This window comes from Amphiura filiformis, chromosome 12 (genome assembly GCF_039555335.1).
Source record: "Amphiura filiformis chromosome 12, Afil_fr2py, whole genome shotgun sequence".
Taxonomy (NCBI): domain Eukaryota; kingdom Metazoa; phylum Echinodermata; class Ophiuroidea; order Amphilepidida; family Amphiuridae; genus Amphiura; species Amphiura filiformis.
Genome location: NC_092639.1, coordinates 10356838 through 10372407, shown reverse-complemented (window position 1 = coordinate 10372407; position 15570 = coordinate 10356838). Strand labels below are relative to the sequence as shown.

Genomic DNA, 15570 nt, shown 5'->3' with positions numbered 1-15570 from the left:
TAAGATTTAGGAAACGATGCGATAACTTGATGCAAAACATAATGTAATTTAGCATCAACAATATTTATTTTGTAAAAATATTTACCTTGTAAAAATATTTATGTGAAAATATTTTGCAATAACATTTTGAAAACATTTTTAAAATGTTGTTGAAGTGTTTTTCACATAAACCTTTTAATGACCTTTATCTAAACCAACATTTAAATTACAACGGTTTGACCATAACCAAAGCGTACATAACGTTTTAAAAACATTTTTGAGTTTGCTGGGTTATATTTTCCTTTCTCATTGTATTGTCTACATCTGCCCAAGCTGACGCTGACCCATCATGATTCTACTGATATTGACCCACCACAAGCCAAATAGAGACTTCTCACCCAGGAATGGCATAATTGCATTGTACAAGGATGTAAATCTTCCGGAAATTGCTGGAATTTCGGCGCGGCCACCTATCCAAGGACAGGGAATCCCTCATTCAACAGTAGCTTTAGCATTTGCAGCTGCAGTAAGCGTAGATTTAGTAGAGACATACATGTAGATGAGTATTTTGCTGGTTGCTGGAATTACAAGTGTGGTTTGTCAGCACGCTGGCGCTGCAAATTGTATAAAAGCGTTGATGTCACTACCAAACTTCAGGTGAAATAAAGTCCTGAATGACATTTGCTATATGCATAATTTCATGATTAAGTGCACTGCAACGGTGCAGTCAGGGATGACAGTGGCCTGAAGTGACTTTCCAGGAAAAGCATGAAAAAGCGCACAAATTTGGACAATAAAGCCTCAACGTGGGCTGAAGGTAAATTAGTAAATTAATTAAAGTGAGGAAATTTGGAGTAACAAAAAGTAGGAAATCGAGCAACTGCCAGAATACTGGCATCCCTGGGTGCAGTATTTACACGGTTTTAAGTTTGGAAAGTCTACAGAGCACTACGAATTTACACACTATACTGCTGTATCTAAATACTCGACAGCTTTGTAAGGTCAAACTTTTCACTGTGAGGTTACCACGCTTGTGCGGAAGCTGTTTTGTGTGACCTTTATGCTAATTCAGTGACCCGTGTTCACTCATGCTGCCCCGCACTTCCCGCCGTGAATCAAATCATCCTCCAGACACGCTCCATAAGATATGCTAATGCATGGAGTACAAAGAATTACTTTGATCAATACCAGTTAAACAGGTGATTGGTATTGTACTCCATGCATTTGCATATTATCTGGAGCGTGTCTGGAGGATGATTTGGCCGAGTAAAAATAAAAACATGTTTCTCGTCCGGGTTTAAAAAAGGAGGAAGAGGGGCTTGAGGCCCTTTTTTTTTTTTTTTTTTTTTTTATTGTTCTGGTAGGTACGCCCCGCCAGTGATCACAGAACCATCCAGAATTGTTTCTTGCATATTAGCAAGGCTATAGAAAACATCTCATCAACTTCCAAGACATCTTTCTTCAAAAGTTTTGACTGAATTAAAAAAAACTGAAAATAAATTTGAAGCGGCCTCAAAAAAGGAAGCGGAAGGGGACGAGAAACATGTTTTATTTTTATTCGCCTTATGATCTTCCGTGCAGTAGAAACGGGAAAATCCGAAATATTACTCAAATTTGGTCCAACTTTGGCCTAAATGTAACACAAAAATCGAAAATGTAACACGTTAAAACTAGCAGTGTTATACTGTGTAGTTTTCCGATGATGCAAAAAATCAAAGTATTCATCGAAAAAATCCAAGAAATTGTGAATCTTGCGATGAAATTTATACATCAAAATGTTTCAGAATTGTCAACTTGCCTAAAAATTCGTTGATCAAAAACATGTGCCCTGAAAAATGTCATTATTTTCCTTATCTCTTCACCGATTTTCAAGGTTTAAAAACTTCGTGTAGATTGCCATTTTGTCTAAATGGGAGTAGAAAGTTGTCAGATTCAAAACATTATTCAACCCTCAAAGACCTTTCTAAAATCCCCGTGCCGAACACACAAAGATTAAAAGTTCGGCTGGTCATTCGGCAAACATCGGCAGAAACTCGCTGAGTCGACTGTGATTGGTCAAGCAGGCTGGAGCATGCGCGAGTAATTTAACAAGCATTTGGATACAGTAATATTTGTAGTGCATAGGAGCACTAATTAAGTTGATTCCATGATTCAAGCTAGGAATGAGCCTGGGAGACATCTGTGTCCACCTACCTCGTCATCTAGCAAGAGAGTATTGAATAGATGATAGAGAGTCCTGCCTATCCATAGAGACAAGATATCTAACAGCATCCTTGGTATCAAACCACTGTAAAACAAAATCATACGACACACGCTAATTAGGCCTAAAAAAATTGTTTTATTGTTTGGCGTTAACCCGATCGACCCTAAAATTAGGCCCAATCCTGACTTTTTTTCTTCTTTTTTTTCCTTTTAAATTAAAAAAACCCTTTTTTTAAAGAAAAAGGAAAAGGCTTTTACCAAATGCAATTTACTGCTTTAAAAGTAAAAAATAAAAAAATCCCTACCTACCTACCCTAATTTTACGTCAATCAAACAATTTTATTAGGCCTTATGTTTATGATATAAAGAGATTTAAAAAGCCTGAACTCTGCCATGTTCACAGGTCGATCATGGAGGGCAAAATAGCGTGCTTGCGAATTATTTCACCAGATGCATGTCACACTTTGATTAAAAAATGCATGCTTGCTTGCTTTTTGTGTGCAATGCATTGCGCCAGAGGATGATTTAAGCACTTCCCAGCAAGTCTTGCGGTTAGCACAGCTGTGTGAGTGAACATGACACCACTGCCCGCCCACTGCATACACACGTGTATGGTTAAATTTGAATTTGGACAGATATATTTACAATAAAAACACCTTCAAAAAGTTGGTTGATTTCACATTTTATGTTATCTACAGAAGGTGTGAATAATCCTTCATGCATACATCACTTTAGATCTGAAATCGACCAAGTAATAATGACACACGGGCAATTCTAAAACAACATCTTTTGCACAGAGTTCAATGGGATTTGAAAAGTAAAGTGGCAGTTGAAACCCTAGTGATAACACTTTTACAGTGCATGATGGGGCTTCCTTAAATCATCCTCTGGCATTGCGCGGATAAAGTGTGGTAAGCACTGCATGCGCAACCTCAACCTCAGTGTAACACTCAAGCTTTAAAAAGCTTCAAATTGGATTCAAACTTTTTTTTCATCATCAAACGTGAAGTATTGCAACGGAAATTAATATGTACAACTGGGATTTTTCTAGGCCTAGTAAGCCCTTCTTACATATCACCTTGTAATTTGGGGTCATCGTGATAGCCGTAAACTGTTTGGTACAAGCATGACAACTACAATAAGCTTCAGTTATGAAAATCTATTACGAATTTTGGAGATCCAACTGCCTGGCCCAGCCAGAACTGGCAGTTTTACCCCCATTCTATTGTTCTGAACAATCAAAACCAAGCCCAACCAGTCTCTTAATGAAAATATTTTTTAAATCATTCTTACGCAAAAAAGCCCAAGATTCCATTTTGTTGATACACTTCTGAGTAGGGAGAAAACCAGCCACTGTAAATAAAAGAGAAAATTGTTATCATTTGAGAGTAATAAGTCGGGCGCAAACTTAACTTGCTAACTGGTTTCATTATCAACACTATACAGTCATGTTCATCAATAGAAAGTGCCAGAAGTGGGTAAGTGGTATAGTTACCCTGTGAACTTTTGGCAATTTACACAGTTTATTGTACACATGGCAGCTATTACACTTACACCCTTCTGGCACTGAGCAGTCGAAAAGATCAAAGTTTTGTTGTATCCTGCAATCAAGGGGAAAAGTTTGCACACTTGACTGTCTTTTGGTGAATCTCCACCCCCCCCTTCCCCAATTCAATGTTGGACAAAACCATGTTGTCAACAGGTCGGCAAAACATTTTTTCGCTGCTTGTAGAAGCAAAATTACAAACTCATTTAAGCACATTGCTGGTGCCATATTCTCAACAAGAGCTTTAGACAACCTAACAAGGATGTGCTCTGGGTCCCGATCCAGTCAAGTTTCACTTTTCAGTTTTTTTTTTTACTGTATGCATGTAAAATCATCTATCTTTTTTGTGCGTGCAAAATTGATTGATTTTGACTGAAAAAAGACAAGAGAAGGAAGTGACATTTTTTTTTCTCACAGATTTTGTTGATTTTAAGTCATTTATAAAAAATATTAAAAACATAAAAAACATTTTTCACTGCCTTACCTGTATTTTGTTTCCCTGCCAACAAATTGAACCATAGACCTAACAGCTACTACATGAAATGGATGAGAGGCTATCACTGCACAGCAGTGCGACACCGTCAGCTTTGATGTCTGTAGAAAAAAATAGCAATTTTTACATTTAGTACTATTTTTTTACATTTCTTTGGCATTAATTCTGCCCATATCAATCCAATTCTGCATGCAGTACATGTAAGTTACAATGCTCAGTTGATTTTCACTTATTTCTTACCAGATGGGTTTGTGAGAATCAATTTGAATTCATACAAAGCGGAAGGAAACTGAGCCCTTGAATCTCAATATATAAACTGAGCTCAAAAAGAAACTTATAATTTTTCACAACTTGTGAATCACAAGGTCATATCTTAAAATAGTGTCAATCAAAATGAACCAAAATTACACACAGGATTACAATGTACTTTAATACTCTACTCAAAACACATGTCAGTAACCAAGCAGTTGTCCAACTGACACAATAGTAAAATGCACTGTCATGGGACAGCTTCCTGGAAGTTCCTCCACCAGCACAAAAAATCTGTGAGAATGCACACAAGATCCTTGCACAGATGATAAAACGGTGCTGCTTCCTGCTTTTCATACACTTTTTTCATGAAACAGGGCTGGGCTGTGAATGTGGTCCAGGAAGCTGTTCCATGTCAGTGCATTTTGCTGTTGTGTCAGTTGGATAACTGCTTGGTTACTGACATGTGTTAAGAGTAGAGTATTGAAGTAAACCTGTGTGTAATTTTGGTTCAATTTGATGGACAGGATTTCAAGATATGACCTTGTGAAAAATTATAAGTTTCTTTTTGAGCTCAGTTTATATGAAAAACACAATGTTGAAAATTCTATGTTATACAGTATCAATACTAACCTGTGCTAAGAATGTTTGTGTGGATACTTTGGCAGTGCCCTTTGGTTTCTTCTTCAGTGCCTCCCTGTCTTTCTCATCAGAAACTGGGAAAAATTCATCCATTCTCTGCACAAGATGATAACAAATTATTGAAGAATTAATCACAGCATCAATACATGAACATGATTAGGCCCCCCAAAAAATTGTTTGTTTGTCCTCCACAGCTTTTTTTTTTAAATTTTTTTTTCGGATTTGACGCATTCCTGGACCGAGCTAGAGCTAAATGCTACAATCATTCATGGTGACTTTAAAAAACCAACATTTTGTTTCATTAATATGCAGTTAAAGTTATAATTTGTGTTCATATCATAGTCTTTTAATGATTTCAAATCCAATGTATTTTGAAGTCACAAAAAATAATAGACTATGACATGAACACAAGTTATAACTTTGCATATTGAAGACACAAAATGTTTTCGGTTTTTTTTTAACTTTTCAACCATAGTAATCTTAGTATTTAGCTCTAGCTAGGTCCAGAGATACTTCAAATCTGAAAAACAAATTGAATTTTACTTATTTTTATTATAAAAAAAATTGAAAAAAAAAAAAAAATTGGTCAGGCCTTCATCTGAGGAGCGGGCGGTGGAGGACAAACAAACAACTTTTTTTTTTGGGCCTTATGAACATAACCTGAAAAACACATTCCCTTTCACTGAGGAGCACTAACTAGTCTCAGCATAGAAGATGTTATTTTATGGATGTGGATAGTGTTATACCCAACAAAATTAGACCCAAAGAGTACCAACTCTGCCATGTTTGCATGTCGCTCACAGCCTCACACACGGCATAATAATAATAGTGAGTTAAGGTGGTACTACACTCCTTGATAAATTTGTGACTATTTTTGCATTTTTCTCAAAAACTAATAAAACGCTGACCAAAAGTTATGTATATTATAGGGGCAAGGAATCCAGTTACTACACTGAATTTTCAGAAACTCAAGACAAGTAGTTATTGATTTATTGATCAAATATTGGTTTCCCTCATTTTTGACTGTAACTCCACAACTGTTGTCTGTGCTGAAATAAAATTTTCAGTGCAGTAGTTGTAGTCCTTGCCCCTATAATATACATATCTTACTTGTCACCAATGCGCTTTCATTTTTGAGAAAAATGCAAAAATAGGCACAAAATTGGCCACGGGTGTAGTACCACCTTAAGTCATAACTGAATTCATAAGTTACTAGTTCATGCTTGGTTTGCACACCCGTTATCCCATTGTCTTAACATTGTGACCATTTTGATTGTGGTTTCGAACGCAGATAGCATGAACCAGTTGACCTGGCAAAGATTGACTTTTGAAATCTATGCAACATTCTTAATCAGTAGGTGTCTGACAGGAGCGCCATACTGGGCTATTCCATTTGAAATCCATACAAATCTCACACACAGGGGGTGTGGATTTCAAATAAAGTCACACATTCAGGTAACCCCATTTGAAATTCACACCCGCAGTGTGGAAGATAGATAAGTCATGTCTTCCAGGGGGTGTAAGGATTTCAACTGGAATAGCCCATTATCATGGCACTTGCATGACTTCTCTGAACATGGAAGTTAGCATTCAAATCCACAATGAATATGTCTGCTGACTCCTTGTATATTAGTAAAATAAAGTGATCACATAAACCGATGATGTCAGTTACACATCTCCAGGGGATACCGTAACCACTCGGGTATAAGCCCCCCCCCTCCCCGAGATGGCAGATTTCACTTCAAAAATGGGGGTGGGCTTATAACCAGGGAGGGGCTAGTACTTGAATTTAGAAATAAGAAAAATCATCCCCATTTGTATATGCCCAATCAGTAATTTGTATCATCTATGTCAATTTTCTTAAAATTCTAAGTGTGGAATGTTAATTATCACCTGATATTTTTATATACATTTGTTCTTAAATATGAGAGAAAAGCATTGATTTGATTTAAGAACTTGGCCAAAATTTAGTACTGGGCTTATAGCTGAGTGCACACTTGTTCCCAGAATGTTTTGAAAAATAGGGGTGGGCTTATACCTGAAGGTGGGCTTATACCCGGGTGGTTACGGTATTAGTAGACTACCTTTCAATTCAAATGTTTTCTTACTTCGACGAGATCATGGCTTGTTTAGTGCATGAGTGCGACAGAGATTTGTTGGGATATTGACTTGAGGACCTCTGGCAACCTCTGTAGGTTAAATATACTTCCGCTCTCCCTATGGTTCATTTAGAACTTGGTAAATGATTCATGAAAGTGCTCCAAATCCTTTGGAGGGGACGTTAAGCCGTCGACCCGTGTACAGAGAGCCATATCGGTACATGTATCTTGCAGCCAGTTTCGAAAAGAATAGGGTGTTAACTCCTGACTGTTCCCAACGCGTCCTTGTGTTCGAATGGACCCCAATGGAAATAAGCTTTAATAGAGGCTTTCTTGGGTTATCCAGGGTTGGCAAAACCCAAACAATTCAAATCAAATCAAATAAAAAAAAACCACTTACCTCACCAACAGTTTTGGACACTGCTGCTCCAACAATGGTTCCACAAACTCTAGGGAAGAAGCCACGGTATAAGCCAAAGAAGCCATCAACTTTGCGAATATGAGAAGCTGCAAAAGTTTGGGAGCAATGTTAGAGAACAACAACTGACATTCAGTGATTTATTTATATATTAAGTAATAATTAATTGCCATATACCTTTAATGAATTATAAAACTCAAATCATTTTGATCAGTAACATCAGTTTGACAAACAAGGCTACTCCAGTTGAAATGCATACTTCAACACAGGGTCAGGGTGTGTAAATTTTCAAACGGAATGACCTGAATGGGTGACTCCATTTTAAATCTACGTACCTCCTTGTGTAGGAGATCATAAGTTCATATCTTTCATAGGGGGTGTGTGGCGTTCAAATGAAATAGACCATTTATGCGAGTCATTGTAGTGAAAGCTCAAGTACCAGTACATGACCAATCATAGCCACATGAAAACTAAATGCCTTTTTACCTTCTATCCAGTAAATTAGGAACTTCTTATCATAATTTGTTTGTTTGTTTGTTTACTCAGGTTAGTCCATAAGGGACACATGCTAATCCATGGGAAATCCATGGACCGTTCCAAGCTCATACAATAAATGCACAAGCCTGGATAGCCAGTGTAGGCCAATTAGATCCATGCTGGCCCAGATAATATAGCTTTGATAAACAAAGCAAGAAATGGAAGAAAATAGCAAGGAAAAGGAGAAAGAGAGAGGGCCACTCCCAAACACAATTGTACAATTTTACTCAAGATTAGCCCATACTTTGTGAGAAAGGAAATTGGAATTCCAAACTCAAGCACCGATGCAATAATGGATAGCCCTTGAGTAAATGAACAAAACCAAAACTGAGTTTGCTCTTGAAACAAAACTAAATAAATCATACTGATTGAAGACATTGTGATAACACACGTTATCACAGAAAAAAATTAACCAAACCAAAGAATGACTGCCTTACCATAATCAAAGAATCCTGGTAATTGCCAGCATTGCCGAAAAAAGAGATTCCGCCCCAACTTAGGTGGTAGAGGTTCAAATCCAATCTAGATAAAAGCAAACCAAAATTATGTAGGCCTACATCATGTATACTGAGTGCAAGAATCTTGATTTCATTTTAGTCACTTTTGCAGTAGTAAAGCGTTATTGTGATTACCCATAGACAGAGAAAGGAAAAACCAAACGGAAATCACATTTGCCACACATATCAGCCATCCAATAGGATCGCATTTATTTTGCTTATGCGAATCAAATACATCATCAATGAATAAGCATTTAAAGATATTTAATACAACATTATCAAGCAAAATTGTCTAAGGCTTCAGCAAGCAAGCAATAAGCATATTAATAGATGGCACATCTGAATATATAAAATAAGGATACGGTATATATCACAGGACTGTGTGAGATACGCAGGCCAAAACCTGGGGAAGCTCGAAGTTAATCAAAACACATGATGAGACAATAAGGGGAAAAGCTGCCCAAAATCCTCCCAGACGAGTTGCCTAAAAGTGATGCATATGTGTGACTAGGGTGATTTACTCTAGAAGCTGTAAGGGAACCTGCTTACAAGCAAAGCAAAATAAGCAAAAAGCTGAAGCCTTAGAAGCATATTAATTAATTGAATATTTCTTGGAGGTCGCGAGAAGTTTTCACGATCATCCTTGCAACTGGCTGGAGCTCATGAGAAGTTTTCCGAGCATCCTTGAAGACCAAGTTGTCTATATTTAGAAAAATATTATTAATAAATGAATACATGTATAAAAATAAACATTTGTAATTTACTATTTTCATCTTATTCCATAATGTATGCCTTATATGGCTATTTTAATATAAATTATTTGATTTTTGCTACATCATTTTCCTCTCAAAATTCTTAAACTGCACATTAAGTAGACACAAAAATATTTCCATGCAATGGTTGGAGCTTGCGAAAAGGCTCCCAAGCGTCATTGTAGGAAAACCTAACGAAAGAAGCCTACTATAAATAATGTCTTGTTTAAGGACGATGAGAAAATAATTGTAGCTTTAATTACCATATTTACTCCTTTTAACACAAATATAAGCGTTTGTCCTTTGTAGCGAATAATTTTTTATTAATTACAAGATGCTATTTTTTCGCTCACATTGTTGAAATGTTATGCGAAAACTTCCTCATGAACCACTGTCGCCACTTCTAAACTTGCCCATTCTTTCAAAATTGAACACGAGATCCGAGCATGAGAAAACACCAATTTTTGGGAGTGGCGGGTGGGAAAATAAATATTTTGGATCCTTATCGGATGAAATCTGAATGTGATGTGATTTTAAGGAGACAACCCGAGCCGACCTTTCTTTGAAAGGCCTGTCCCCATTGGTCCACGCAACAACCCGACCAGAACACGCAATATGATTGGACCAACCCACACAAGCCCACACGCGCCAAACAGGTCATATGACAATCTCACCGGGTCGAAGCAAGATGACCTTTTTTGAGGTCACCAAAAGGGCGATAACCTTTCTCTGCTTAAGTAAATTGGTTTCTTCCTGACAAGCATTCAGAAACCTTAAATTATGAAATTTATGCAATGTTTAATTTTTAAACGGGCATCAAATGGGCATTCTTATTCGGCAGAAAGTTTGGTTTCAATAAATATCAATGATTTATTTTTAATATTTAATATCAATACTTAATATGAAGAATATCACCGAGCGCAGTGAGAAGGACATCTTGCACCCTGTGTTATAGACTATGCCATAGTCGAATTTTATTAAAAATATGTTATTATTAGTCATGATGAACCCATTTCGTTGAACTCAAAATTATACTGATGTTTATTAAAATTAAAGTATTCACTAGTAAAATGGTCATAAAGAGTTAAAAATATCAGATGATTAGTGACAATAAAAGTAATTGAATGCAACTTTATCTTGCATAATTATAATGGCTCACTTTAATACTGAACAATTCTAATTTTGGAATCTACAATGTACCAGTTTATTGATAGCGAACCCCGAAAATTCGACTATGGACTTTGAATTGTAAGCAGAACTTTACCCCCTGGACTTTGCTCTCTAAAAACACACTGTCAAGCATACTTGCTTATCATTCCATTAACCACAAGTACTAAACATGGTATAGTACAAGGCAGCGCTAGATGTTTGATGAGAGATTAACTTTCGGCGTCAACACAAAAGCGCCATAAATACCACAGACAGTTGTGTATGCGGTGTAGTTAATGGTAATGGCGCTTGGCCAAGAAGATTTTAAACCATAGCGAGATATGGGCGACCAATCACAAGGCAGATCCATTTAAAGATGCATTACATCATGGCCAATTTTAGTTAGGCCAGAAATTGGCCTAACTCTCCATAGAGTCCCGTGTTAAAAATCTTAACCGCAAGGCAAAGTCAGTAGTCCACTTGGGAAGCTAACAAAGAGAGGGAGTAGGGTGACTGAAAAGATCAGATGTGAAAATCTATCAATTGTGCACACATTAATTAAATCAGAGTTTTAAGCTTAAATACAATATCCAGAGTATGCCCAATGGGCAAGTGGACTACAGGGTAGTCTACCTGTGTTATCACTTTAAAAAGTTTTTAAAAAAGTTTAAAAAAACACCTAAAAATTAATTCCAAGTAAAAAGGATATGCCAAATGTGCCTAACATTAATAAGCCAAACTGGTCATGGTAATATTGCAACAGGTAAAGCAACTGCTGACTCATTTAATCAATTCTTCACCTCAGTAGGTGAAGAACTTAGTAAACAATTTGATAATATTGATATCATCTGCCCATGTAATGATGGGAAAAGTAGTATATTTCGATGTATCCATAGTGAGAGTTTTAGATTATATTCTGTATCCTATGATTTTGTATAGATGAGTTGACCTATGATGTCACATGTTTACATTCAGACCACCCTCTATTGTTTCAAGCCAGGCAAAATAACATAGGAGTGTCTATGACAGACCACATACATTTCTTTAAAACTCAACTTTTAAAAACCTTTTAAGTTTTGTGTGATATTATGTATATAGCTTGATGCATTTATAAACAAGTTTGATAAAAAATTTTGTATTATTTGCTTTGAAACCAACGTTAATGAATAAAAATCAACTTCTTCTATGTAAACTATAGTGTTTTTTGCCTGACAGTTTTGATCACAGACCAACAGAGGGCGTATCAAATGTAAACACATGTCACCTCATTGGCTGCACCTTATGTGTCAAAATCACTTGCTTATATTTGTAACATTTCTTTAGATGGATCAGGCCGGTTGCTGCCATTTTCGCAAAAGTTTCCGTATTGACGAGCAATTTGAGACCATTTGCATTGAAATCAGAGCATTTTAAATTTTTGGACCCTGTGTGGCCAAAACAAAACTGACCACCGCCCAAAATTTGACCCTTTTGCTTATAACTCAAGAACGGTATGTCGCAGGTAGGCCAAACTATACTTTTTCTGAATCCTTGCAATGAGAGGAATAAATAATAATGCCTTAAAATGGTATGCTTGTTAACCAGATTTGGGCAACTTTGAAATTTGGCCACTGTGTTGACCTGTAAGGGATCTGGAATGAGCGTTTTGACAGTATTTTTTGTGGGACATGAGAGCACATCAGACATATCGAATTGCATTATGAATACAAAGAATGTCTTTCTGATATCAAATAATTTTCATTTTGTGAAATTCACGATATAATAATACAAATTTTATGACAAATTATTAAAATTTGATATTTTTCACATTTTGATAACAGTCCTCAAAGTAAATTTTATAAATCTAATGACATATTCTTAAAGTGTATGTAGCTGGGAGGAAAAGCCGCGGTCAATTGAAAATTTTGACCTTTCATATTGAAGATATATCTTTTTCCTCAAAAGACCTAATTTTTTGTTGGTGTTTTGGGGAAAAAAATCTTCAATCTTCAATACGAAAGGTCAAAATTTTCAATTGATCGTTGGCTTTTCCTCCCACCTACATATGGTTTAATGGATTTTACAGATGTGATAGCTCTAAAACAGATGATTTTAAGGTGATATGAACTTGAGACTAATTCAGAGTGACATGTAAAGGCCAAATCAAGACATATTTGACCCCAGTGACCCTTTCATGGGTATAGACAAGTTGTTTTATATTTGAGGGTCAAATTTTGGTATCTGCTTGGACGGGTGGTTTCTGATTTCTGGCTAAGACTCTTGAGTACTGTTAAATATCAAAAATATCAATTTTTAATCATTTGCCATAAAATGTGTATTATATTGCTAATTTCAAAAAATCAAAATTATTTGATATCAGAAGGACATTCTTCAGTATTCAGAATGCAATTCCATATGCTCTAATGTCCCACAATAAATACTGTCCAAACGTTCATACCCCACCCCTTCGGCCTAACCTTGAATATGGCCGGAGTGCCGGGAAATATTTTTCGTTAACATGATAACATCTAGACTTGAATGTGTTATAGGACCATTAAAAGGAAACTAAAAAAGTTGGTTTGGTAGAGTCTGGGGATGCACATTAAAATCTGGTCGATACTGGACTATTTTAGGACATAAACAGTGCCCAAAACATCTGTGAGTGTGGTCATGTCTGTGGCACTGTGCCAAAAGTCACTTGCCTGCTGCAGGACGCAGCCTCCCCCAGCCCCCAGGTTTTTCAACCTGCTGCGGCTAACAAGTGCTTGCCCCCCTCCCCCCACCCCTTTTTACAAATTACACACATGAATGATGTCATGCATGATGATATGCAAAAAATGTTTGCCCCTCCCCTTTTGGCCTGCCAAATAATCTTTTCCCACCTATAATTCACCACCCCTGAGGTAAATATATATTAAGGTTATACACAATTTTGCCATTTTCAGAAGCAAAATGGGATGCACGTAGCCCCCTTTAAACTTATCTATTTCTGGAAATAAATATCGGAGAGAGAAAATAAACTACGTCTAAAAGCTGAAAGTGTAAGGGTCATTATTATGCTTGAATTTTCCACTTGGCTCAAAATGAAATGTACTTTTCAAACATTTCAAATTTTTTCAATATCCGGAGCATCAAGATTTTTGGGTACACGGCCATAATTTCTCATTGGAAGTGGCGATTTTGTTGGGAACTTCGACGCACATTACAAACAAGTCAATAAAAGAATGTGCATATTCATTCTTGATATTGGTTGTCTCGATTTTTTTTATGTAAGCTTAAAATGTTGGCCGAATTTGAAGTAAAATGGCCTCCACTTGTATGTCGTTTTGTAACCAGTAATAATAATTCCGTGCAAGATTTCATAGACAAAATTCTGACCTACATTATTTCTATAAACCCTCTTCTGCATGCAGGTGCTATTTAAATTTTCATTTCGATAGCAGAAAATTGAGATATTTGCTATTTTTCCGACTCGCTGCTGCCAAATTGTCTAGTTTCGCGATAAAAAGATACAGCGAAATCAATTTTGTTTTCGAACCATTTCACCTCGTTTCGGCTTGTGCTTTGAAGTACACACTTCAAAATTGATATAGTGATTCTATATTTCAAGCTGCGTCATACTGTGTTTTTCTTACCTCTGATTGTCGCTGCTCAAGGCCAAAATTCGAAATTTTTGGACAGAAGTGACACTCTCATTTCTTTTTAAAACACATGTTTACGTACGACATTGTTACGACGGGCTGTATTTGCCAAGTGGTGTTGCCGAGGGCAAGTGGTGTTGCCGAGTTTGGATTTTAAAATATTTAGGTATTTTCTAGCTTAAAATCCAGCGCCAATGCTGCGCTTGCAACAGGTAGATATTTAGAAATCCATTTAAGGTATGGGTATGGGTATGGAAATTGGGGATCCCAAAAAATTGGCATATGCCTATATATAGGCTATATGCAAAGGGATGGGGCATTTTGGCAGGCCAAGGGGAGGGGCCACAAAAATTTGGCAGTCCAGGGGGTGCGGACAAGCGATTTTCGGCTGGCCGAGACGGGAGGCAAGCGATTTTTAGCGTGTTGCTTGGCAATTTTGGCTTATAATTATTAGGCTAATACCGGTACTGATTGCACAGCCTTTCGAGAAAGCAATTTTTTGGCAAGCCGGGGCCGGGGAGGAATAAAATTACTGATTTTGGCAGGTCGAAAGGAAGAATGACTTTACCTAGCACACATTAAAGGGGCATTTCGTGATCCACAGCCTCATACAACCCCATAGGCCTACGTCCTTTCTCACAAGTTAAGATTTTTATACCAGTCATCCCGCTCTGGCCACATGTTTAGGCATTTTCACGCAGATCAATTCATTAAGCAATGGAAAATATTGCCAAATTTGAATTTCGTTTTAAAAGCCTACTCCCCATTAAAAAACCCACTAATTTTGGGGATTAAAAAGTTCTGTAAAATGAAACAAAAGGCTGCCTCAATCCTAATTATTCATTTAATAGGCCAGGCCTTCATTTCTGAAAATAGCGGGAGCTCAGTTAGTCACTCTCCTATGTGTAGGCCTACTGAGGAGCTTGACAAGGAGCTCAATTATATAATATCAATATTAAACCATAGGATTTTCAAGAAGTGAGCAGCTCAATAAATGCCATTAGTAAAATTATTGGGCCTACGATTTTTATATTTTATTTGACTGTGATCCGTTTTTCTATAGGCTATATACATGCCTACACTGTATATAGGCCTACCTTTAAAATTTCTAAAATTGGCGGAATTGAACAAGCTCTAAATTTCTCATACGTCCAGCATAACCAAGGGCAACAGGGGGCGCCCCTAGCTATAGCCATACCCGTAGTGGCGGAACCAGAATTTTTTTCCGGGGATGGTGCCCGGGGGCTCGGGAATTTGAGTCGGGGGCACTTATTCCACTTGAAATTGCTGCAAAAAGTGGAAAATTACATAATTGTGGGGATTTTGCCTAAAAACTGGATGAGAAAGAAAAAATATTGGAAATACTGCCCCCCCCTAGCAGCGCCAC

The 15570-nt window shown here is 37.0% G+C and overlaps 1 protein-coding gene across 1 annotated transcript in view; it reads right to left on the bottom strand.

The window, feature by feature from the left end:
* The window catches only part of LOC140165770 (mitochondrial carrier homolog 2-like), a 37814-nt gene that overhangs the window by 11566 nt on the left and 10678 nt on the right, over positions 1-15570 (bottom strand). The window contains exons 2-7 of the mRNA XM_072189095.1: positions 8603-8687; positions 7611-7717; positions 5103-5207; positions 4212-4321; positions 3475-3534; positions 2173-2266 (exon numbers count right to left, since the gene is read on the bottom strand). Coding sequence (XP_072045196.1) covers positions 2173-2266; positions 3475-3534; positions 4212-4321; positions 5103-5207; positions 7611-7717; positions 8603-8687 — 561 coding nt within the window. The remainder of the gene's footprint in view (positions 1-2172; positions 2267-3474; positions 3535-4211; positions 4322-5102; positions 5208-7610; positions 7718-8602; positions 8688-15570) is intronic.